The 23,601-nt window shown below is 52.4% G+C and overlaps 7 protein-coding genes across 7 annotated transcripts in view; 4 read left to right on the top strand and 3 right to left on the bottom strand.

Moving 5' to 3' along the window:
* Nucleotides 1-4,322: 4,322 nt before the first annotated feature.
* On the top strand, nt 4,323-4,748 carry NEUTE1DRAFT_42054 (uncharacterized protein; the record flags this gene model as incomplete). Its single annotated transcript, XM_009851981.1, has 3 exons — nt 4,323-4,412; nt 4,531-4,543; nt 4,618-4,748. The coding sequence occupies 3 exons, from the start codon at nt 4,323-4,325 to the stop codon at nt 4,746-4,748; spliced, it is 234 nt and encodes a 77-aa protein (XP_009850283.1).
* A 1,872-nt stretch (nt 4,749-6,620) lies between these two features.
* NEUTE1DRAFT_42325 (uncharacterized protein) lies at nt 6,621-6,881 on the top strand (the record flags this gene model as incomplete). Its single annotated transcript, XM_009852003.1, has 1 exon — nt 6,621-6,881. One exon carries the CDS (start codon nt 6,621-6,623, stop codon nt 6,879-6,881), a length of 261 nt encoding a protein of 86 aa, XP_009850305.1.
* Nucleotides 6,882-9,284: 2,403 nt separating this feature from the next.
* Nucleotides 9,285-10,606, bottom strand: NEUTE1DRAFT_122122 (uncharacterized protein; the record flags this gene model as incomplete). Its single annotated transcript, XM_009852546.1, has 1 exon — nt 9,285-10,606. The coding sequence occupies one exon, from the start codon at nt 10,604-10,606 to the stop codon at nt 9,404-9,406; it is 1,203 nt and encodes a 400-aa protein (XP_009850848.1).
* Nucleotides 10,607-12,475: 1,869 nt separating this feature from the next.
* Nucleotides 12,476-13,759, top strand: NEUTE1DRAFT_122121 (uncharacterized protein; the record flags this gene model as incomplete). The annotated part of the gene is made up of 1 exon (XM_009852545.1): nt 12,476-13,759. The coding sequence occupies one exon, from the start codon at nt 12,625-12,627 to the stop codon at nt 13,684-13,686; it is 1,062 nt and encodes a 353-aa protein (XP_009850847.1).
* A 295-nt stretch (nt 13,760-14,054) lies between these two features.
* NEUTE1DRAFT_81610 (uncharacterized protein) lies at nt 14,055-16,605 on the bottom strand (the record flags this gene model as incomplete). Its single annotated transcript, XM_009852544.1, has 2 exons — nt 14,055-16,208; nt 16,267-16,605. The coding sequence occupies 2 exons, from the start codon at nt 16,603-16,605 to the stop codon at nt 14,055-14,057; spliced, it is 2,493 nt and encodes an 830-aa protein (XP_009850846.1).
* Nucleotides 16,606-17,342: 737 nt separating this feature from the next.
* Nucleotides 17,343-22,727, top strand: NEUTE1DRAFT_62928 (uncharacterized protein; the record flags this gene model as incomplete). The annotated part of the gene is made up of 8 exons (XM_009852543.1): nt 17,343-17,495; nt 17,626-17,746; nt 17,819-18,742; nt 19,115-20,616; nt 20,677-21,293; nt 21,365-21,453; nt 21,869-22,029; nt 22,151-22,727. The coding sequence occupies 8 exons, from the start codon at nt 17,493-17,495 to the stop codon at nt 22,700-22,702; spliced, it is 3,969 nt and encodes a 1,322-aa protein (XP_009850845.1).
* NEUTE1DRAFT_129617 (uncharacterized protein) overlaps nt 22,718-23,601 on the bottom strand; it is a gene marked incomplete at both ends in the record, with an annotated part of 2,518 nt that continues 1,634 nt past the window's right edge. The window contains one exon of the mRNA XM_009852542.1: nt 22,718-23,595. Within this exon, the coding sequence (XP_009850844.1) occupies nt 22,949-23,595 (647 nt within the window). The remainder of the gene's footprint in view (nt 23,596-23,601) is intronic.

Raw genomic sequence — 23,601 nt, 5'->3', positions numbered from 1 at the left:
TGTCAAACCTGAGCGATCTGTCGTCCCGCCGCCGTGAGGTGAATCAGGACGTTGAACGGTACTTGTAACTGAACCAAGGAGATGGTGTGATTTCAAGGAAAGTAACAGTGGAGCCTTTCGCTAACGAGGAAATCTGGTTACGGCAGGCATTAGCATCTTCCGCGAAACGAAGTCAGGTTTGACAAGAAGAACTAGGAAAAGCGAAATGGCATAGGGGTTTAAGTTGTTGTCGCAAGGCTGTCTGACAAAATGGCGAATTGGTAGGTTGTGTTGGGAGATGCGGCGTCAGGGCTCTTGTTGTGATTGACGGGACTCCTTGACATTGGCGGCAGTGCTAAGGGTAGAGTGGTGATGTTTTGTTTGGGTACTGGCACCTACCTTTTTCCGCCGCTGATAGAGGCGAGAGGATTTGTGTTCGACCTCGAACGAAGCAGACTTGTTTGAGGGGATAGGGATTTTGGGGGGGAAAAATGATTGGGAGAACAATTGTTACTATAAAGCGAGGGACGCCTGCGGCCAAGGGAGGGGGGGAAGAAGATGGGTTGTTGATGTGGCAGGGAAGAAGTCCACTATCACCGTGGACGTCTTGCCCTTCTGTACAAAGTCGAGTCTGTCACGACCCGCCCACAGCGATAAGTGCGACGGAGGATGGGCGCAGGCAAATGTCACGATTGACACCGGAAGATGGTCGGTTGTTGGAGCGAAAGCATGGGGGATGATCAGATGTCCGGGTTACTAGAACGGTCGACGCAGATAGTGGAGGAGAGAAGCGATTCGGTGGAGCTCTCGAAGAGTCTCTCAGGCAGTCGAATCTTAGATTTCCGCGGTTGTTGCGGAGTGTCGTCGGCCAAGTCCTTTCTTTTTTTTTTTTCGCTCTTCCTTTATTCCTTTTGTGAAGCTCGAGAGCAGGAACACAAACACCAAGAGTCGTTGCGAAGAAGTAGTAGACGACCAAAAAAGGCGACAAGATAGCAGATTGGACGGAAGAGTCGGAGAAGGCAAAAGGTCCACGACCGGGAGGAGGGAAGTGGAGGGCGGAAATTCGAGAAAGAAGGGGCCTTGCCCAAACGAAGGGCGAGGCACTTGAGATGGAAGTTGAGGTTGGCTGAACTGAGGCCGTTTCGTTGCGCGGTAGAGGCCCGGTAGTGGTGACTGGTGCTTATGCTTGTGCCTGTGTCAAGCGTGCTGCTGTTGAAAGGTAAGGTAGGCACTCCAGATATGTAAAGGCATGCAGGGAAGCACAGGAACCTCTTGTGCAGAACAGAAGGGCCGGACGGAGAGAGTTAACCAAACTCAACTCTGTGTCAGGTCAGGGCAGGGCAGCCCCAACCTCAGCGCGAGAAAAATAAGAGAAAAACCCGGGGAAGTAAACAAACGTATGTCGACTCAACAAGCCCAGACCCAAACAAAACCGCAGGGGAGATGGAGGGAAGCGGCGCAAGAACGAGAGACAGATGACGATTGGGGGGCAGATGGGATGGAGATGAGAAAATGGAGGTTTTGACGGGTGACAACTGCACCACTCACTGCAAAATGTCTGTGGAGGAGCGAGCAGTGGGAGCGTGGATGCGCGAGAGGGCACAGCGGACGGGCAACAACGGAGAGTTGGGACTTGGGTGGGAGAGGGATGGAGCGTGCAGGCCAGTGTCAACGGAACAGAACCTCAATGGCTAATGATGGACAGGAGAGTGGATGCCCTGGTGGATGCCCTGGACTGATGGGCCGTTTTCTCCTCTCGACTTTCTCGGGAAACGGGCATTCAGAGGTGGACCCGATGCCCCCTGTCATCTGCACTAGGATTTGTATGGGAAATAGCGGAGCTTCCTAGTGTTGCAACGCATGGTACAGTAACAATACCGTTCGCAACAACAGCAATTCATTGTTACGCCAGTCCATCTTCCATATCAAGTCTAGTAGACGCCAACCTGATGGCCCTTGGCTCCGGTGTTTACATACCTTTACTGTCCCTTCCATAGGTATCCATCCAGGTTGACTCTGTGGGAGGACCAAGACACCGTCACGGTGTTCTAACATAATCCGGAAGGCGTTCAAGGACATTGGCAACCTCAAGATCTATGATCGATGTAAATGGACACCTCTTAAGGAAGGTAGGTTCTTTTTCTTTCGGTTTCATTTGTTCAGATGCTCCGGCGCAATACTTTTGAGACACGCACTGCAGGCATAGCAGGGCACCGCCTTTTAACTTGGCAATGACTTTGGTAGCGTCCACGGCAAAGTCCAAACAACACCACTGCGCTTCCATCTTCAATTACACGCAATTTTAGCAACCGGACATGACCCACCCGAAGCACAAAGACGCTTATCTGGAAAGGCACTGGTGAATATCAAGGGAGTGGAAGCGCCTTCAGCTTCATATATTATTTCCGTAATCTCTTCCTCTTGGGCCACTACGACGTAGATTTCTAATTCACGTTCTGGCACGATGTCTTCCTGATCCGTCCCTTTACCGCACCCCAAAAAGGAAGGGAAAAAATTGCAACCGATTTCTGTCTTGCCTCACCTTTGCATGTTGCTCCCGTCGCCAGGGACTCCAGACTCATGTGTCCGATCGATGGATCGGTCGGCCGTTGGAGGCAAAATCGAGACGATGCCGTGTATACACGGGCATATCAGGAAATTTCCATCTAGCGACTGGGAGGGGGAAGGATGCGTACATGTTGTTACATGATGAGCGCTGCTACTGCAATCTGAATCGCAACGAGCCCGTCCAGATTCTAGCTTGCTGCAAGTTTGTGGTGCAAATTCGTCGTCGTTGGTTCGAGATGACCAGACATAACAATACACCAAGGTGCTTGGAAGCGGCGGATGAGAAAGCGAAAGGAACGGCTGCTTGGTGGAAGACAAGGACAGAACTAACCAGTGTCAAGAAAGGGAGACAGACAGCTATCAAACCCTTGGGAACCCGGGCATGCAAGAACTTGACTGATCATCTGCTTTCCCTTCGTTGCTCTTTCCTCGTGTTCTCGCTTGCTCTCAGTAGGGAGAAGTTGCAGAAGTCAAGGTCTTCGCTACCACCATCTCATCTTAACATGGGCCTTCATTGGCACTTAACAGCCGCTTGATATTGCCGCAACGCGCCGCCATCGACTGCGTCGTCATCACCAAAAAGAGGACATGCAGGGTTGAGGTACCCTATAACTGGCCTGAACCCCAGAAAAAGTCCTTTCGCTCGCGGCCTCGGGTGTCTTCACGATTCCATACATACCTATTCTAACGGGGGCATGCGAGCCGAAATTGTGCGATTGGCTAGGCTCATCAGCGCTCCCCAAGGTCGCGCTAACCAGGTCCGTTGCTACAGCCAACATTCCGCTGAGCTGCCCAGCCTGCGGTGGTGTCCGCAATGTGGTGTGCTGCAGTGGTGGTGGATAGGCATAAAATATCATCCATCCTTTGTTCATTCATGGACCTCTTTGCTGCCATGATCTGGTGGTGATCAGCTTGGGCTTTGCTATATCTGTTGGGTCAGCCGATAGCAAAGGTATTATCGGCAATAACGTGGTCAATCAAGTCCCTAGAACGTGGCGGAGGAATAAAATACCGTGAGGAAACAAAGAAAAAAAACGTGTGGAACGAGCAAGGGGTCCCCAAACCTGGAGTCCCGGGCGGATTCCGACTTCGATTTCTCGCCGTTGCGCGTGAGTCTGCGGTGGTGACCCCCGTGTTGTTTCCCCAAGCACTCTTGCACAGTGGCTGCCGTGTCATTGAGACCAGGCCAGCGCGATATGAGGGCCGATTAAGTCGCATCGAGCCTTCAACCTCCGGGTATCGTGGGATCGCGCGAGCGGAGTATGCAAGAGTCGTTGCCAACGCGTGTCAAGGCGCTTGCGACATTGAAGGCGACGGCCAGTCCACCAGTCAACAATAATTTTGCGCCTTTCTGCTGCAAGATCAACCATGCCGTTTATGGCGCTGTGGAAAGATGAATGAGGCGCCAGTACATATGGAGGATATCGTATCGGCTGCCAAGAAGTGGATGGGTGGTGCTGTGGTGGTATCCTGAGTGAGCGCGCAATAGTATGTGACCCCTCTGCGGCCCGACCACCTCTTGGTGTACCACATCTCAACGACTTCTGTCTCGTCTTCGTCTCCATCCGGAATACTTAATCGGTCGGCCAGATCTGGAGTTCGGCTCGTCGACTTTTCTTTGTGCGACAGGAATGTCGTGATCATCAGGGACGAGGCCGAACGGGTCACCAGGCACTGCCGCGGCTTAATCGGGAACAATGCTCCAGACTGGTACTATACTTAATCTAACCATGGGGGGGGGGGCAACATTCCGATGTTTATACCAGCCAACACCGATGGATATTATCAATTCGCAAAGTCAAAAGGCTCTTGCTGTTTCGGAATCGGCCACAACTCCATCTGCCTACAACCAACTTAAACATAAGGTAGGGATCAGTCTATATAGATGCATTACGACCGCAGGACAGGACCGCGCAGTGCCGTAGACCTAGGTAGGAATGGGCAGGTGCGGGAGGGTGACTGCCTTTCCGTTACGGACTGCAGTACACAGAGTACAGTAAGTTACTGTACTGTAAGTACAGTCACGGCTCCAAGTAGGTAGAGTACCATCTGCATGGTTCCGGGCCAAAGTCGAACTCAACGTCTCGACATTCAACCCCGCCAGCGTGGACAATGCAATCACATTCACGTTCGCCGCATTTCGCAACGCCAGCGGCAGCTCGATCAACGGCTCTGCCGACTCCGCTTGCTTTGGCAGATAATGTTATATGCGCAGATCTGTAACATTAGTCCATACGCCATCCACCGTGTCATCTCAACAAGTAATGTCAATTCATCGTCGGTCGGTGGCCAGATGAAATAACGTTTATTAATATGTAGTGGTTGCGATTCAAGGTTTTACCCATGCTATCTTTCCGTGCTTGACCATTCAGAGACCTACCTACATACCTACCTAGATCGGCCTAGCCTCTTTGGTCTTGCAAGCTGTATGCCCCTTACGTGTTGTCTCACTTGGGGGACGCCCAGGGACAGGCTCAGGAACGCAAGGGTCCAATTGAGACAACAGGAGTCATGATGCTGACTGATTTGACTGAGGGGCACAGGGCGGCCATTCAGGTATAATCAACGAAAAGGATAGCTGGATATCGAGCGATCTCAGGGATAACAACTAGCAAAACGTCAGTGAGTTCTGGAAATGTTCCGAAATCTTCGACTCATGTGGAATGATGACCCGATATGGCGACTCTCTTCACCCCCTTTCATCATACGCAGTTTCATGTTGTGACAGCCTGTTGAGATCAGAACAGCCGGACGGTGAACGTGGGAGTTTCTGACTGTGTTGGCAGATACTACTGCCACAGTTTAGAGCCAACACCAAGTTCAATGGTAGGTAGGTATCTGAGCCCGGCGTGGAGCAATTCCGTTGTGTACTTACATATATAAAGTGCGGGCTAGTGCGGGTAGGTGTTGGCAGGCAGTGGCAGGCTTCCATCAAATTGAAGCTTTTTTTTGGGGAAGTCTGACAAGCTTTAAAACAAGCTCGTAAGGTTGCTGCAAACGTGGGATCCACTTGTTAATCACGTTATGCAATTACGCCATGATGCGGGCTCTTTCTGCCTCCATCCCCATCCCCAAAGACCCAAGAGCAAACTACCTCCCGCTTTAGACATGGATCCCTGACAGGAGGGGTTCGTTATTTTAGCACCTATCGAAAAAAAGAAACAAAAGCTGACTCTGTTCACGATCGGACATCTACTTGGGGGGTGCTGGGCGCCAAGGCTTTTCACCCCCCTACTTGTTAAGTAGGGGGTAGCGAAAAACTGGGACACGGTTTTAATCTTGGACATCTGGAATCTTAGCGTTTACTATACAATTGTGTTAGTGGGCAAGGCTCAACAACGAAAACTCTATCAACCTTTTTTCTAAAATTCTACCAAAATTCAAGGAGGTGCATTTGGACTAGGAAATACAATTGTTAAGGTTTGGAAAATTCATCTCAATAACTCATTGAATGGTAGCTTCCGATCCTATCCAACTACCAAACGTCGTCGCTTCTAGAATGCATCAACCACCAAACCAAATTGACACTCAGATAGCAGAAGAGGAGCGCACTTGCTATTTTCTCCTCAACGCTTAAATGGAATTTGATGCAATTTTGAGAACAGTCAGTTGAATACTCTATAGTCCTCCTTGATTTTTCTCAGATTTTTCAAAAAATGGCTGGTGTGCTTTTCGTTGCTGTATATAGCCTACTAACAATTTTCTTAGCAGAAGGCTAAGATTCCAGATGTCCAAGATTAAAACCGTGTCCCAGTTTTTCGCTACCCCCTACTTAACAAGTAGGGGGGTGAAAAGCCTTGGCGCCCAGCACCCCCCAAGTATTCTCGTCTCGTCATCATGATCTTCCCCTGATCGCCTCCCCATTTCCTTCTCGTCCTTGCACAGTTCCCAGCGGATCCATGTTCGGAAGATAACGGAGAATTTACCAATCCACCGGTTCGACGGGAATGTTGGACGCTGGAGTTCTGAAATGTTCAAGGCAACCAGTCAAGGCAAACTCAAAAGCCTCGACTTTGTGTGCTCGGAACACAGGAGGAACTGGAGGTGAGAACTATGACCGTGCCATGTTCGACATGGACAGGCATTCGAGTTCTACCGCATGTTCATCGTCGTCATCGCCCTCCAGCAGCATAATCCGAACATACCAAAGCATGGACCATCAGTGGCAAGTCTACTACAACTACGTAGATGTAGCTGGTAGCCGGTGGCTGGCAAGCTGGCTCCTGATCAGTTCCAGTCCTTCTCTCCTGTTCATCCGGCGACGACATGCTTCGTCGCTCGCCGTATCATGTCCTTTTCATGCTCTCATCCGTCTGAATGCAAGTGCCTTTTAACCCGGATCGGAAGGCAAACATGTCCATCGCCAATCTGGACTGTTGAAGCTCGCCAAGCTCTGCCCGATCAATATAAGCTACCAGCTCACCACTGGATCACCGGAATCCTCCGGTCAAAGTTGTGACGCTTCAGGTCGTAGACTTTGCGGTTTCTGATGCTGCCGGGCGGCCTGGAGTAGTGGACTGTTGAACCTGGTAATACAGCGATTAACGGTGACGTCCACGTGTTTTTTTTTTTTTTTTTTTTTTTTTTTTTTTTTTTTTTTCACACCTACGGCGTCGGCTTTCGTCGGCCGGCCCCCCACAGCACTCACGCTCTCACGGCACTCGTGGTTATACACGTACCAAGCGGCCAGTTATCGTCTTCTCGACAAAATGAGGGTCCTTTCCCTCCCAATGATTCACAAGCTCCGTCAGAATACGAGGAACGGCGGGGCAAGTACGTGGGTCAGGTCTTGTTATCCTGCCCTATTGCTTCTCTCTGCCCATAAGTATTGAACCCTTGACATACAGCACTCTGCTATATAACTCACAAGGTTATTGCCTCATGTATGATCGAATGGTCATGTTGCGCAACAATGCACTGCATATCTTTGTCTCCGAGCGGTGTTCGGTTTGGGGACCTGTACCCAAATCCTAGTACCATCTTCGGATCCGTGAACAAGCAACAAGCATTTACCCAGCTTGGCGGATCTTGAGCCATCCCGTTACGCCTCATGCTTCGCCAGCAGCATTTCAGTCCGAGCAGTAGGAGTATAACTGAGAAACAAGAGGACGAGGGTGACAGCCTCGCCTTTACCGACATCATCTCACTGCGCAACCATGAGGTGACGACAACAGCCAGTCAGGAAGCGAATGGCCCATATATAGATACTCCCCGCCAACAACTCCCATATTTCCGAAGGCCAAGGCCCGGCCAGCCAGCCAGCCATCAAGAGCTTTGCTTGCTCAGTTAAAATCTCTAAGCTGATGACCTGGAGATGCCATCAGCCAAACACATGACAGGAGACGACGCTGCCATTATCAGTGTTCAAGCACAAAATATTTCCCCTCCCTCTCGCGGCCGTGAAACCACCAATGTCTTGCCAAGCGTTTTCTTTGGACACCCAACCCAACACCGGGCGGTCAAGAGGCTAGACCTACATCTTGGTGGTGGTAGTGGTTGTATAGTAAATGGTGGCTTGTTTTACATATGGCTTAGGACCCTACCAGTTCAAGATGTCTGCCTCATCTTGATTACCTCTCTTCTTGACATAGGTTGTTTCATCGTTTGTCCGCCTATCGGAACCTTGAATGCTCCAATCAGATCATGTTCACACTTTGATATGATATGCCTGACTTGACGTGGTACATGGAGCATACGCGGACCACACACAGCTGATAGTAGTCGGAGGCCAAACTCAGACTCAATTAATGGTATCACCCAGAGAGGCGGTGGCTTTCTAGCTTTTCCTGGCTGTTAGAGATATGCAGAGAGTGATGGCATAGATGGTGTATATGATGCCTACAGGCGTCCAGTCCAAGCATGGAACTGCCGGTGCGTACTGGTACTCAAAGAGTAGGCTGGCGAAGCTTCGAGTTCATGATTCACTGCAGTGGCTTCACCTCGCCGTAGTTCTCATCACAAGTATAGCTGCCAAAGCAATCTCAAGGCCGGCAATTTAAAACTTATTCATCATATGCCGGCTCCAACTGTACGGTGCTTGTCTGCGAAATGCCTGAAAGATTGCCTAGAAGAGGCAGGCATGCAGCAAGCTCCGCAGGTCCAGCTACAAAACAACAACGGCTCTTTACCTAAAGCCAATCATAAGTACCATGCGAATTATGGCGTCCATCGAAACCATCTTTGTTGTAAATTTGGCTTAATGTGTAACTGAGTTTGGCGGTGTATGTCCAGGGCTGTCTGTATGCTCAAGACATTGGGAAAGCAAACTTCTTTCTTTTTCTTTTCCCATCATTATGGTCAACCCTAACATGGGTTTCCTCAGTCGGCTCTCGTACAATTACGGTAAGATGTCTTTTCCACAAGTCCTTCAACTCAATACGTGTAATGCTTGACGGGCACGTGTTATAATAGACAACGCTAAACACCCTTTCGCTATGTTGGCCGTTTCGCTAAGTACCTCTAGGTTAATGTATTGGGTTGGAAGGGACTATTGAAGTGTTCACGGTTTGGTATCTTGGAATTTCTTGATGAAGCTATGAAAACATGTGCCTGAAGTGGCGATCAAGTGGATAGGCGCTCGTAAAATAAAGATGGTGGAAAGATGGGCATGGCTGATCGGGAAAAGTAAGGTTGGCTGATTGATCATTGACACCCGTCATGAACCCGGTGAGCTGGTTTCTATGTATATGTAAGTTGTTTACTCGACGGAGGATGTTGCAACTATCGCTTTTTTTTTATGATCAATCCTCCGGGCACACTCATCACTTGATTCACTGAAAACCTGCATGAACATGTTTATGGTACACCCTCCTAACGCCATTTTATGTGACAACGTCCCCTTACAACCTGCTTCTCTCTACCACAAACCCCCCGAAATCAAGGCGAGCATACCAAAGGTCACTAATGAAGGTATCCAAGCAACCAATCCTCCACCGACCATCCTCATTGCCCCATTATTCCATAACATCACCGGCTTTCCCGGTTCCAGAGTTTCATCTATACTGCACACCACATCACAACTACCCTCCCCACCCTCATCCCTTTCCCTCAGCATCACAGCTGTTACCCCACCACCATCTCTCTTCCTCTTTGCGGGATTTTCATCCGTGGCGTTATACACAATCTCCAACCACTGAATCTGTAAGTACGCCGCGTCATTAACCGTCATGTTCCCGCTCCACTCGCCGCCATCGCTCCACGCGTTCAGTATAACCTTGCTAGGATCTCTAGGCGTCTGGAACGAGATAGTCGCGACCTCGGTCCCATCCACGTACCAGACAGTTTCCTTGGGGGTCCAGTCAAGCCGGTGCACAGCCCAGTGGGTCCAATCCGGGTGGCCTGGGGGAAGCGTGACGTTCTTGGTAGCGTGGTCGATCTCTTCGCCCTTTTCCGTATAGGATGGCTGGTTGGTGTACTGGATCGTGTTGCGCGGGTCCATGGTGCGTACTTCGAGATCAGACTCCTGCACGTCCGCGAGCCGGTCGGCGTCGCGGTAGGTGAATAAGGCGGTGATGGCGCCCGGGGAGCCGACGGTGCGAGCGAGCATGCGGACGGAGAGGTACTGAAAGCCGGGCGCGACGGACTCGATCTCGGAGGCGGTTTGGAAGTCTTTGAGACGTTGGGTACGCAGGGTGAGCCAGGTTTGCGAGGACGGGCTGCGGTCGCCGTTAGCTTCAATGTAAACGTTATTGGGCGAGTTGACCATCAGCACTGTGGCGTCCTCGCGGATTTGGTGGCTGTTGTTCCAACTTAGGACCCAGAATGCCTCGGTCCATTCTTTTGAGGTGAAGTATTCGCTAGTAACGGGTGCACTTCCGCTGTCGTTGGGTTTGGTGATGGTGAGTGGGACGCCGGCGTGTGCAGCTAGGTTTCGGAAGTCTAGAAATTTGTGGGTGGCGAAGAAGGAAGCTTGTGTACCGTTTGTCAGGTAACACTCGCATTTTGAATCGTCGGTGAGAGAGGGCACCGCTGATGCTAGAGGGGAAACAATGGCGATAAGGGTGATGAGTGAGGGTAAACTTGTGTGAGTTCTTCCTCTCTGTTGATGTGCCTCCATCATAGCTCAAGTCAAGCTCAGCCCTGCCACCAACAATCTCGAGTGTGGAAAGGTAAAGGTGAGTGGCCAGTACCGAATATCGATCAGTCAAAATCGAGATCTGAGTCAAGGGGTAGCCACGTGTAAAGCGAGACTCAACCACAAAGTTTGATGATTTTCACGGAAACAAGAAATGAGGAGTGTACCTGGATGCAATGACATACAGAGGGCCGAATGTAACAACAAGAGGCCCAATCAGTCCCTATGTGGATGCTGTGTATAAAGCAGCAGAAGAGCATACAAGATGCAATAAGTTGAGTAATGCAAATAGTTCAATCAACTTTCGAGCGAGAACTCTTGAAGTATTTCCTGAGCAGAATCGTCAGGTAAGTCAAACACAGGAGGCCGCCGAATCGAGGATGAAGAGATGTCTTGCTGTTTATAGTTTCCAGATGCTGTGCTTTGGTGGTACCAAGTCCCAAGTCGAGGCATCTCCGTCTTCGGGTCAATTGGCCAATGTTAGTGCTGGTCGACCACAGAGACCTCGCAAAGATAGCAGTCGGGAGAAGTGGTGATGTTTGGAAAGGTAGATAGATGTGCATATGCTTTTTTTTGGCATTGACCCACAGAATAGAGTCAAGATAGCCGTCTTTCTTGGTACCATACCACTCTCCCTAACCATGTTTGCCTGGGCCTTTCAGTCATCAACAAGAACAAACAGAAGGTGAGTGGGCTGAGCAAGCTGCGGACAATGACAGATTGAACCTCTTTTTCAAGGTTCAGGATGCCTGGATCAGCATTTTGCCAAAATACCACATGTGTGCAGTTGATAGGATTCACTTTCCGGTTAAAGACGCAAAGACGGTACAGCCAGTGGGTGATAGAAGCGGGGAGGTAGACTAGGTCGGAAGACAATATAAACTCACGACGCTTGCACCGCCGAGCCCTAACACGAGGAGCCACTTCCTGGCTCCAAGATCAGGTTAAGCTTATTAACTTGCAACCACGGCAGGATGCGAAGGAAGGGGCTTGTACGTTACCGCACCGACTTCGATGCGACGACACTATCGCAACGTCCACCATTTCCTCACTGTCAACATCAGCATGAGCACTTATTTGATACTCCCCACTGGTTTGAACAGCGGGATGGGATCTTTGGTACCGGGCCTCATGTCAGATGGGTTGGAGTAGTGTAGCTAAGATGAGAGACATGAGAGACGTTCGCGGCGGAAATCTCGACATTCCGATTGGAGGCTGCGCTCGCACTGATCTGCTGCAAGGGGGGGAACGAGAAGGGGAGCTGACAGTGACACTTTGAGGAAGTCGAGTCAGGTCCAGTGCTGACTGCTGAGTAGGTAGTTGGTCCTTGGAAGTCGATCGAGTCGACATCACATCTCCAATCGCATGTAAGATGTTGCAAAAAAAAAGTTCTACTGGCCAGCGTCAACATTTTGGAAACTCGTAGAAGATGTGAAGAGAGAAGTCCGATGGAAGGGTGGCAGTGATTGTTTAAGCTTAACGAGCATCAATGGGTTCCCCGATCCACAGGATGGATCCAAGACATAGGAATGACCCACCAGGACGTCCATGTCCTCCTGACAGCTGCTGGCCAACTGTTGGGACACAGTTGGGACAGCTGTGAGGTGGCTAGGATTGCCGCCGGCAGTCAGCTCTGGGCCGGTGCAGGTGCAATGGCGCCCTCTCTGGACTATTCCTCCCCTTCCATAAACATCATCTCCAACTCAACATCACGTAGGCTCAGCGGAAGACGTGAATCACCGCACTGAAGCATATCAAGCTCACCTTCAATTGTTAACCGCAATCAGCCTCAATCGCCTTTGCACTCTTACTTGGTACAACACTGCGCCCTTCAACTCTTCCTCCGTTTGCAGTAATCTTCTTCCCGGCACAGTAAGGCAACTGAATAAACCGTCAGGAAATGCATATGCTCGCTTTAAATCTACTACACTCAGACTGGTCGGCGTTTCATTGACAAGATCTAGCTCTGCAGTTCAATCACCAAAAACAAATCATAACCCGCCATGTCCACGCCACCTCCACCTGATTCTGCTACCGCCCAAGAAGTGGTGCAGGAGGAGCGTCAAGAAGATGGAACAAGGGCCACAGAGGCTACCGATGGGGCACATGAGGAGGCCGAAACAACAGAGCCCCCCGCCGCCACCGAAGAAGTGCTCGATAGCAATGAAACGGTAGAGGAACCGAAGTCTCATTCGGTTAAAGAAGGCCGAAGAGACCACGAGCGCGAGGGCAGTCCCGCGCAACAGCCGAAATCCGAGTCCCCAGACGGCCAAGACTCGTCGCAAGGTGACTACGAGTCGCCTTCACAATCGCCATCAAATAGGGCTGAGAGCGCCGAGCCCGGCGAAATCGACGAAAGCGCCGCCCCTCCCCTTCCTGACGAGCCTCTTCCAGACCACACATTCAACGGCGAATCATCGTCATCTGCTCCTCCTCTACCGGCCGAGCCGGCGCCCGAACCGGAAGATGACGGTTGGGAGTACCATTGGAACCCTAACGACTCTTCTTACTGGTTCTATAACCGCTTCAGCGGCGTATGGCAGAAGGAAAACCCGCGAATTCCAACCGCGACAGCAGCGGCAGCAGCAGCAGCGGTGGTGGCGCCTGTGGTCGTTCCTCTTGATGTAGAACCCACAGTCATCAGCAACCCCATTTCCGTCGCCGGTGGCTACAATCCCGCCATTCACGGCGACTACGACGAAAATGCGTGGTATGCCGTCAACGCTCGCGCTGCTGCCGAGGCCGCCGCTGCCGCCACCAACCCGCTCGCTGGCTTGGACCCCACCGTTGCCGGGGCCGACTTAGCCAGCGCCGGCTACTTCAACCGGACCACGGGTCAGTGGCAAGCGCCGGACCAGAACGTAGAGCGTCACTCGGACGAGGCCAAGAGCAAAAGGCAACTCAACGCTTACTTCGACGTGGACGCGGCGGCGAATATGCACGATGGCCGAAGTCTCAAGGCGGAAAGGTCGGGCAAGAAGCCAAGTAGGGCCGAGCTGAAGGCTTTCAAGGAAAAGAGAAGGGCAAAGAAGGAGGAAAAGAGGAGGGCTTGGCTGCGTGATTGAGACACCCTCCCAGCATCGGTCACGTGTGGTAGGCTTGCCGTTTTTTCTGGGTTTGCTTCTAGACGTAGAATCAGGCGCGTGGAAAATCAGCTTCGAGGCATACATTTCATTCTATACCCGGGGGTCTTCGACGTTGACCACGCTTGTTATTTTGGCTTTCGATGCACAAGACATTCGGGGTAACCTTTGAGCTGGATAATTTGAGTATGGTTGGATGAAGTGGACAGGTCGTATAACAGAGTCCTTCAGATAGAGGTAGGTGGGTTTGTATGGAACCCGAAAGTAATTAGGGCCAAGCAGATCACCTTCCTGAGCCAATATGTATTTACAATAGTACTTTGACATCCAAATTCCCAAAGGTATCAAATCTACTCCTCATCCTCCTCCTCCTCCTCCTCACTATCCTCAAGCGACATATCGATCTGGACGCTCTCCCCACTATCGCTATCCTCACCATCATCTTCACCCTCTTTCTGTTCCATCATAGCCACAACTGGTTTCGCGGACACCGGGGCCGGAGCGGGCGTAGCGACCTCCTCGACGACCTCAGCGGTGATAGTAGTGGCAGACGTATCCTCTTCAACCTCAACAGTCTTTCTCCTCGAACTTCTGGTGACTCTCTTAGGAGGATTCGCGGCCTCCTCTCCAATTTTACGCTTTTTCATCGAAGCGCGCTCAGCTCTCGATTCGGGACTGTCGATAGGGACGATGGTGAACGGGTTCGGTTTGCTGGTGGCGACATCTTCAGCAGCACTCTTTTCCGCGGTAGCACCCCAAACTCCGGCGGCGGCGGCGGCGGCAGCAGCAGCCTTGCTCTTCTGGTTTTGATCCTCAGCAGCGAGTTGGGCACCCGCCTCATTATCCGCATCCGCCTCAGCGTCAACCATGTCTTCATCCTCATCCTCATCCTCCCCTTCCATACCACCAGTATTCGCGGCAGCACCAACCACCTCATCCAACCCCTCCGCCGGATCCCAACTTGTAGCCACGGTCTGGCTCACACCAGCACCAACTCTCATCAGATTCGTTCTCAACACCTCTACCTCCTGATCGGCAGGGAACTGCCTGACCAAGAACGGCAAAATGGTAGGGTAGTATCTACCGCGTGTGTCCTTGTACGGGTTCAGCACGCTGGCAAGCATCGCTTGCTTGCTGTTGGCTAGGATGGCGGTGCGGTCGACCAGGCCGCGCGCTTCGGGACTGAGGTGGCGCTGCGGGAGGCGGGAGAGGAAGAGGGGGAGGAGGGAAAGGGCGGCGGCGAAGAGGGGATCCGAAAAAGAAGAAGAATGGGTGGTGGAAGTGGTGGTAAGGTAGACGTCCGCATTGCCCGAGGACTGGACTTTCTGGGGGTTCAGGATGCCGGCGCCGTTTCTACCGGCCGTGGGTTTCTTGGGGTTGGGGTTGGGGTTGGTGCTGCTACTGGCCTGCTTGCCGCCGGCGGGGGAGTCGTAGTGGCCCGTGGCGCGGAGGATGTCCTGGCACGTGGCCTGGATGACGGGAGCCATGGAGTCGACGCTGAGTTTGAGGAGGCCCGGGCCGGACATCTCAAGAAGCTCTTTGGTGAGGACGTAGACGGTCTCGCGGATGGCGGCAATGTGCCGGCCAGAGGTGAAGACGCGGACCATCTGGTCGAGGATGTCGGTGGCCAAGGGCATGGCGTTGGCAGCCAGGCGACGGAGGAGGACGGTGTGCAGGTTAAGGATGGCCATGTGGACTTCGGGGAGAACGCTCCAGAGCTCGGCTTTTTCGTCTCTGCTGATGGCTGGGTTCGTCTCGACGCTGTCTTCGCCGGTGGTGGGCTTGGGAAGGGTGATGAGAGTGATGCGGGACGCGAGGTCGAGGAGCTCCCCGACGGGAATGGTGATAGGGGCTTTGGTGGGAACCTTGAGGTACTCGATAAGTTGACCGATGAGGCCGGTAAGTCTCTCGGCGCCGGCAGTGACGCCGGTCCAGGCAGGGAGTTCATCGGCCTCGTCACCTCCCCCGGATGGCTCACCATCAGTACGGATTGTGTCCACTCTATAGCCGGCGGTGGATTCCCAGGACTCCCGAACGGAACGGAAAACTTGATCGGCCGTAGCATGGGCCTCCTTGGTATAGGATTTAATGCCCTTAACCCACTCGTCGCTGCTACCGTTCTTGGGCGCTGTATAGTGAAGCACAATAAGCAGCGAGCGGGCGCTTTCTCTTAGGCTTTGGGGGACGGTGACGGCGTCAGACATGGTAGGAGCGATGTAAGCCTTGAAGGCGGCTCGAATCTGGGCGTTGAAGGGTCTCGTGGTGGTAGGATACAAGGACACGATCTTGGAGAGAGAGCCGGCAACAGTATCGACAAAAGACGTGGGAACCTTGGGTGCCTTGCTCGAGGCAGGCGGCTTGACGAGGTTTAACATGGCAGTGACGAAGCTTGGGAGAGTGGGCGTGGCCATCTCTCTGACCAGTGTCTGGTAACTCTGGAGGAGAGAGTAGATCTTGGTCAGGGTGATGACACATAGCTCCTTGGACACCAGAGGATCAGGTTTCTATGAGCTTATTAGCATGAGATTCCGAGGTTCGCCGGTGTCTACTTGAGATTCTCACCCCCAAAATGCCGATCAAGCCCCTAATCCATACGTCTGAAGCCCTCAAGCTCTCCCAGCCCCCAACATCAACGACGGCCTTGACCAGGAAGACAGCAGCAAAACGACCGGACGCACTCTTGCCGGCAAGAAGTGTAGTGATGTGAGTTCTCAATCTGTGAACAAGCGTAGCAGTTTCCGAAGACTTGTCCTTGGCCTTTGTCTCTGGCACAGCGGACAGGACCTCTCCGCAACGAAGCACATGGCTCACGAGGAGGGGACAGATGTGAGGAAGGTCGTCAACTGGTGTCGATGCGAGTCTGCGACAGAGAACACGCAGGTCCGGTGGCGGGATTGCCATTTTGTAAATTACACTTAACGGATATGTAAGTTAAGTGTTGTTGTTGAAGATGAGGGTAGTTGTGTTGCTGAGGATGAAGACGGCCCAAGTTTTTATTTTTTTCTTGGTAGATTTTGAGGATTCACACGTGCGGCCGGTTTTGGAACCCAGGTTTCCAACAACGTACTCGGGTTTTGGGACAATCTATAACGTCAATTTCATGTACCAATGGCTTGGACTTCAAATCCGTTTATTTTCTAGAGGAAAACTTATGATGTTCAGTCTTCATGGGAGAAAGTTGGCAGTTTACAGTCCGTTGCCATTCCCATATCGAAACTTTTTTTTCTTTACTTTCAGCCCCGGCAGGCAAATCTAGTCTTATCGCATGGTCAGTTCGAGTCGTCACAGCAACTGAACTGAACTGTTTTACCGAGGGACTGTACAGGTAATTACACAGCAAAGTTACCACTACGTAACGATGCCCCTGACCCACCCGCTAAATGAGCAGTTGTAGGGTCCGGGGTCCAGAGGGGCAGTACTTGAGTCCTGAAAGAAACCCCTTTATAGAGGCCGGGAGCTCTGCTTTCCAGGCGGTAAACGCAACCTTGGCGGCTCCTGCCGTGTCCGCTAGGTATCTCTACCTACGCCGGGCCCATGACGCCGCCACGTTCACATCACCTCAGGTCCCTCGTCCAGCTTGCCCGTGGCCAGGACGTCCATCCGGGTACCTGACATCAACCTACAAGGCCCATCCATCCCCTCCCCTCCTTTTCTCTGAACCAGAAACCCGACATAGCAACCGCACAACAAGACCACGGACATTCCATATAATCTGCTGAGGATACTCATATCACATGCCTCGTCTCGATAGGTCTTCGTAGTACGTGCTCTTTTGTAGACCAGGCAACATGGTAAGTGTCCCTTGCTCCACAGGCCGCCTTTGCCTTGTCTTCCGCCTCTTCCTTTTTGACCCAGTTCCCGCTCCGCCTTTACGGCTTCGTATGCACTGACAGCGTACTGATTTCCCGTATGTAATTCTAGCCCGACGCGGTAAAAGCGGCGCATTATATCCAACAGCTCGACGATGCTCGTTGCGAAGAGAACTGGGATGCTGTCCCCGAGCTGGTCCGCAAGGTGCGGAAGCATGCGCCTGACCGGATATGTAAGCCTTTTACCATCTTCCTCGGCTACAATGTTGTCACTGGGCTTGGAGACTGACTCTCGCCCTCATTAGGTCTCACCTTGACGGCCGAAATCGAGCTGGCCATCACCAGAGCTTGCCAGAAGGCCGCGCCGCAGGACACCGATCGGCCAAGTACTGCAGGAGGGCCTGCCGTGGGCATCGAGGTGGCAAGCCACATACCGAACCTCATCACGGCCATCGAGAACGAAACTCAGCATCCCGAAGAAAGTTTCCAGGCCAAGGTCTGCCTAGGGTGGCTACATTGGGTCATGAAGGACTACCCCATCGCCTTGGTTCGACTCCCCAAGAACTTTGATCTCGAGTATCCGCAATGCGACAACCTGGACACCCTCTCTGAATGGACCAAGGTCTGCGCCTTAAAGTCGACCTATCTTAGAGCGAACTGCCTGGCTCGTGATGGGCAGCGAGATATGGCCATGGCCGCATTTGAAGCAGCTCTGCCGTCCCTCAGCAGCGTTTGGACCACCAAAACGGCCCGCCATCAGCTACGATACTGGGCCGAACTCTTCCTAACCGAATACTGCATGCTGGCAAGCCAAGCGATTCGCGAGAATGACGAGCTCCTTTCCGACCCCAACTGTCTTGCCAGCTTTCGAACGTGGTCCAAGTACTGGGCGAGCGCCAAGGGGCAACCGTTGGCTGGAGGTTATGGGTTTCGGGGCTCTGTGCCTAGGCGGCAGGTGTGGTCCGAATACTACCACGTGCTCTCCGAGCTCCTACAACGGGACCTCCCGTTTCCGACGGGCTACTCTGAGCCCAGCAATGACTCGTCCGCTAGGAGCCAGTTGCGCGCTGAACTGAAGAAGGTGGAGATCATTTTCCAAGGGCTGCTATATACCGAGACCAAGTTCCCCAGGGCCGATGAGCAGAGAACAGAGGTCGAGCAGTTTGTCGATCGTGTTATGCAGAATTGGATCATTTTGAACGGTCACGGATGGAAAGAGCAGGATCTCGGTAAGGGCGGAAGAGATACCCTTAGCCACGGAACACTCGATACCTTGTATGGTGCCGCGACAAAGACGTATCATTCGACATCTGTTTTGCGCCACCTTTTCACAGTCCACCTTGCCGTGGCCGAGTTCGACCTAGCTTTTGCTGCTTTCGATTCCTATTTGGACATCATCAAAAAGAGCAAAGCGCGAGTTGCCAAGACTGGACATCTTGAACCAGCTTTGGACGATGACGCGACTATGCTCGAAACTATTTCTGCGTGTATCGCCGCCCTCTGTCGATTTGGCGGTAGAGATGCGGCTGAAAAGGCCTACCATCTGGGATTGCAGTTAGAGAATCTGCTTGAAAGGCTAGCAAATGGCAAAGTGAGCGCAGAGGAGAATTTGAACGCCGCAAAGGACGGGCACTTGGTTCTCACGGCTGCAGAATTGCTGCCCCCTCGCGCCTTGGCCCTGACATACCAGGCGGCTGGCCTCGCCAACGCGCAATGGGCGCGGATGACGTACGACTCAGAGTCTCGGACACACTTCCAGCAGAAGGCTGTTCACTGCTTATCCAAGTCCCTATCGCCTGAGCTCGGCTTGGGCGTGGATGTAAGGGGCGTTTTCGCTCTTGGCACTCTTCTGGCTGAGCAGCGGAACCTTCATTACGCTATTAATCTGGTCAAGACGGCGCTCTTGGAAGATGTTGACATTGATGAGAGCCAGGAGCTGTACAGAGGACCCTGCTGGCGAGAGCGGTCGCTAATCCCTCTTTGGCATCTGCTGGCGCTGATGCTTAGTGCACAAGAAGATTATGTTATGGCTGCTCGAGCCTGTGAAGGAGCTATGGAACAGTTCAAGGATCCATTTATTCTTTTTGGAACCAGGAGCTTGAATGGCGCTTACCAGAGTGAACATCTCAATGAGGCTGGCGTTGAGGATGGTGGCTATACTAGCCAGGGTATTGTCGATGAGATGGATGACTTTGAGAAAGAAAGCCTCCTTGAGATCAAGATGACTCAATTGGCTATTCTGGAGCTGGTTGAAGGACCAACAGTTGCCGTCAATGCCAGCTCGGAACTACTCACCCTGTTCACGAGATTGTTTGGTGATCTAGACCAAAAGGTGGAGCTAACAAAGCCAGAACTCCCCAGGACCGCGACCACCGCAGTGGCCAAGGAGCAAACTCGAAACAGAAGAGCAAGTGTATTCGGTAGTCGGTCAGTTCGATCAGGCCGTGGGATGAGACAGAGCATTTTCGGCAGTCACGATAAGAACCTGACTGGTATCCCGCCTGTACCCCAGGCTCCCGGAGCGCCAGCGATCCAAGTCACAAACAATGAGAACGCGCAATCAAAACGGAAATCACACAGCCTCAGCAGGAGTGCATCTGGTAGGAGGCACAGCTTGCGTAGGAAATCTCGCAGTGGAAGTCAAGGAGCCATAGAAGCACCTCCGCCGATGCCTGTTAACGGGAGCCTGGCGGATTACGCGGGCAAGGATGGTGCGGCGGCTGCTCCGCCCCCTGAAGAGCCGTCTATAGATGGGGTACAACGTACCAACTCGTTTGATTCGAACGAGGAATACAATGACGGAGAGGCTTCGGTTCTCGCCCAGGTTTACGGCTCGTTGCTACCGGTGATTCACTTTTCGCAAGAGCATAGCAAGAGGAAACGGAAGGCCATTCTCATCAAGGTCTGGCTAACCATCGCCGGGTTCTATCGGAGGGCTGGCCTCGTCGCCGATGCGCAACAAGCGTGCACTGAGGCACAGAACATTGTTGAGGCATTGGAGGCCGAGATCCTGAATGATACAACTGGAGATGTTTCTCTCCGGGAGGCCGGATGGGGCGAGACCAAGAGCACCGAAGAGCTTTATGCGGATGTATGGGCAGAGGTAAGGTTATCTGGTTATGTCGTTGTGAAAAGAAAACCGCCATGCTAATGTCTTTCACAGAAGGGATATCTGTCGGTTGCATGCGGGAAGCCTTATGAGGCGCGAGCGGATTTCGAGACCGCGTTAATGCACTTCCCTGACCACGCTGCCGCCATCGTTGGTCTTTCTGATATACTTTTGGATATTTACTCGGAGAAGCTCCTTCCGCCACCTGTTGTGCCAAATTTCAACCTGGAAGACAGCATACTGAGCGATAACTCCACACCGCTACAAGCAACCACCAAGTCCCCTGAACTGCGTTTACAGCCTCTTGGTCTCAGTACAGCCAAGATGGAGAGCAAGCTAGACAAGGGGCAGGATAACCTGGAAAACGGTATGGCTGCACTCAAACTGAAGGGTGCTTCATCACCAAACAAGTGCCCCGAACTCCCACCGCCGCATAAGGCGACCTCACTGCCACTGCACGACCGGCTTACGGCGAGGGATCGCGCATACGGATTGCTGTCGGGGTTGACCAAGTTAGGCACCGGATGGAACAACTCGGAGGCTTGGTTCACTCTGGCCAGGGCTTATCAGGAAAGTGGTCAAGTGGATAAAGCCAAGGGTGCGCTTTGGTGGTGCGTCGAGTTGGAGGATGGAAGGGGGGCCAGGGAGTGGACTTGTGTTGATGCTGGCGGGTATGTCTTGTAGGCGATGATCATTGCAAGAGCAAGTGAGTTGCAGCAGCTCTGTTGAATGAAACGCGCAGCAAGGGGCATTTGATTGGGGTTGTTATTTTGAACATTTTGATCACGTCGGACGTTGCTTATCATCTACAGACGACGAGATATCACTACGGTATGGATATAGATACGGAAAGGAAGTAGCAGAGAAAGATAGATGAGGTGTGGTAATCAAGTAATGCGTAATTCTCAGGCTCAAGTCTCCCCATGGTTACTCAAATCTCGCGAAGCAGACAAGTTTTTGGTGAGACGAAAATCCGGGACGACAGGAGTGAAACATTCGGACAACACCAAGCCGGCCCACTTTTAACCACTGTTTAGCATCGTTAACGCTTCTTCACCCGGGCAACAGCAACCAAGCACTTTACATCTGACTCACAACTGGCTGTGGAAGAAGCCCATCCTCCCCCTCAAAACAAACAAAGTTTTTTTTTTTTTTTTTTTTTCCCAAGAAGTAAGCTATCAATACCAATCTCAATCAACACTGCTCGTTTCGATCTATTTAACAATTTATGCAGGCTGGGAAAAAGAGACGAAAAACATGTCTGCCATCCTCCCATCCATCGAGCTCACACTCGTCCTCGCCGCCACGCGCGACATGGGCATTGGTCTCAACGGTGGCCTTCCATGGACTGGTCTCAAGAAAGAGATGGCCTACTTTGCTCGCGTAACTAAGAGGTTGCCGAGTCAGGTAATTTTATCTTTATGCCCTTCCTTCCCTTCTTTTTCTCTCCTCATCGTGTACCTCCCCTCCCTCCCTTGTTTTCCTTGCAGCGCAAACCCCCCTAACCAAGACTAACTCCACATCGCAGCTCGCCGGTACCAAAGCCCTCAACGCCGTCATAATGGGCCGGAAAACATGGGAGTCCATTCCGCCCAAGTTCCGTCCCCTCAAAGGTCGTCTGAACATCGTCGTCAGTCGCTCTGTCACTTCATCTCCCTCTCTTTCCTCTCCGTCTTCTTCTTCTTCTTCTGAAGTAGAAGAGGGACCGGTCATGGCTTCTTCGCTTGAGCAAGCTATCGAGTACCTTCACCTTTGCCAGCAGCAGCAGCAGCAGCAAGAGCAACAACAAAAAGTTGGTAAGGTATTTGTGATTGGCGGCGGACAAATCTACGGTGCGGCGCTGAAGCTACCCAAGGAGGTAAGCAAGCGGATCTTGTTGACGAGGGTCTTGAGTCCGGAGTTTGGGTGCGATACATTTTTTCCTTTGGTGTTGAAGGAGGAAGGGGAGGCATCGGGATCTGAAGAATGGGTGAGGAAGAGCAAAGAGGAGTTGGACCAGTTTGTGGGCGAGGAGGTTCCCGAGGGGCTGCAAGTCGAAAATGGGACGGAGTATGAGTTTCAGATGTGGGAGAGGATGTAGAAAGTCAATGAATGCATGGTGACAGTGTTTTATTTCGTGCCTCTTGATTCCCCACACTATGGTATCTACATCTTGTGCTTAGTTGCAGCACTTTTAGGTTCACCTTACATATGAATATCCATCCATCCAGCATCTCGTCCTTACCGTCACTTTTGCTTGGGAAGTGTCCGGTATGCTGTTATAATACAAGGTAATTGTACAGTCCTCCACCGACCAACCTACTTTCTTCTACTCTCCATCCCAACTCTAAGCAGCAGTCTTGAACTTGGGCACCGCCTTCGGCTTCTGGGAAGCAGCACCCTTGGGCTCAGCCTTCTGGCTTGTTACCGGCGACGCCTTCGCCTCGGCCTGTCCCGCCGCCGAAATGCCCTCAACATCAGCCGCTGCCGCACCCTTACTCGTTTGCCCTTCCAGCGCCGGGACCAACTTATCCACCACCTGCAGCTCAGCATCCGGCTTGTTCTTGAACAAAGTAGGATGAAGCGCCAGACCGGCATCCTCCATGGAATCCAGATATTTCAAGCTGCTGCGCATCCAGCTGACGATGGCGGCCAGGGCGCGAACATCGACGTCCTCGCTCGCCTTGAACAGGTTGCGCCACACGGCAGCAGCGAGCACGGCGTCACCCTTTACCAGACCTTCGTCGTAGGCGAGTACGACGCCGCGCCACTGTACGAACAGGTCCTGCAGGTAGCGCTGGCGCATGACACGCGACGACATGTCGTGGGTGCGGTCCATCTTCTCCTCGGCCTGGTGAAAGAAGTGATCGACCAGCTGGGCCTGCCAGGTGGCGTGGGCGTCCTTGTCGAGGCAGCGCAGGCGGACGACGACGAGCCAGAGGTGGAGCATGGTTACGTGGGCCCAGGTTGAGAAGGTTGGGAGAAGGCCGAATTCTGTAA

This window comes from Neurospora tetrasperma (genome assembly GCF_000213175.1).
Source record: "Neurospora tetrasperma FGSC 2508 unplaced genomic scaffold NEUTE1scaffold_3, whole genome shotgun sequence".
In the NCBI taxonomy this organism is placed as follows: Eukaryota; Fungi; Ascomycota; class Sordariomycetes; order Sordariales; family Sordariaceae; genus Neurospora; species Neurospora tetrasperma.
The sequence above is the reverse complement of the archived record's forward strand: the minus strand, read 5'-3'. Positions and strand labels throughout refer to the sequence as shown.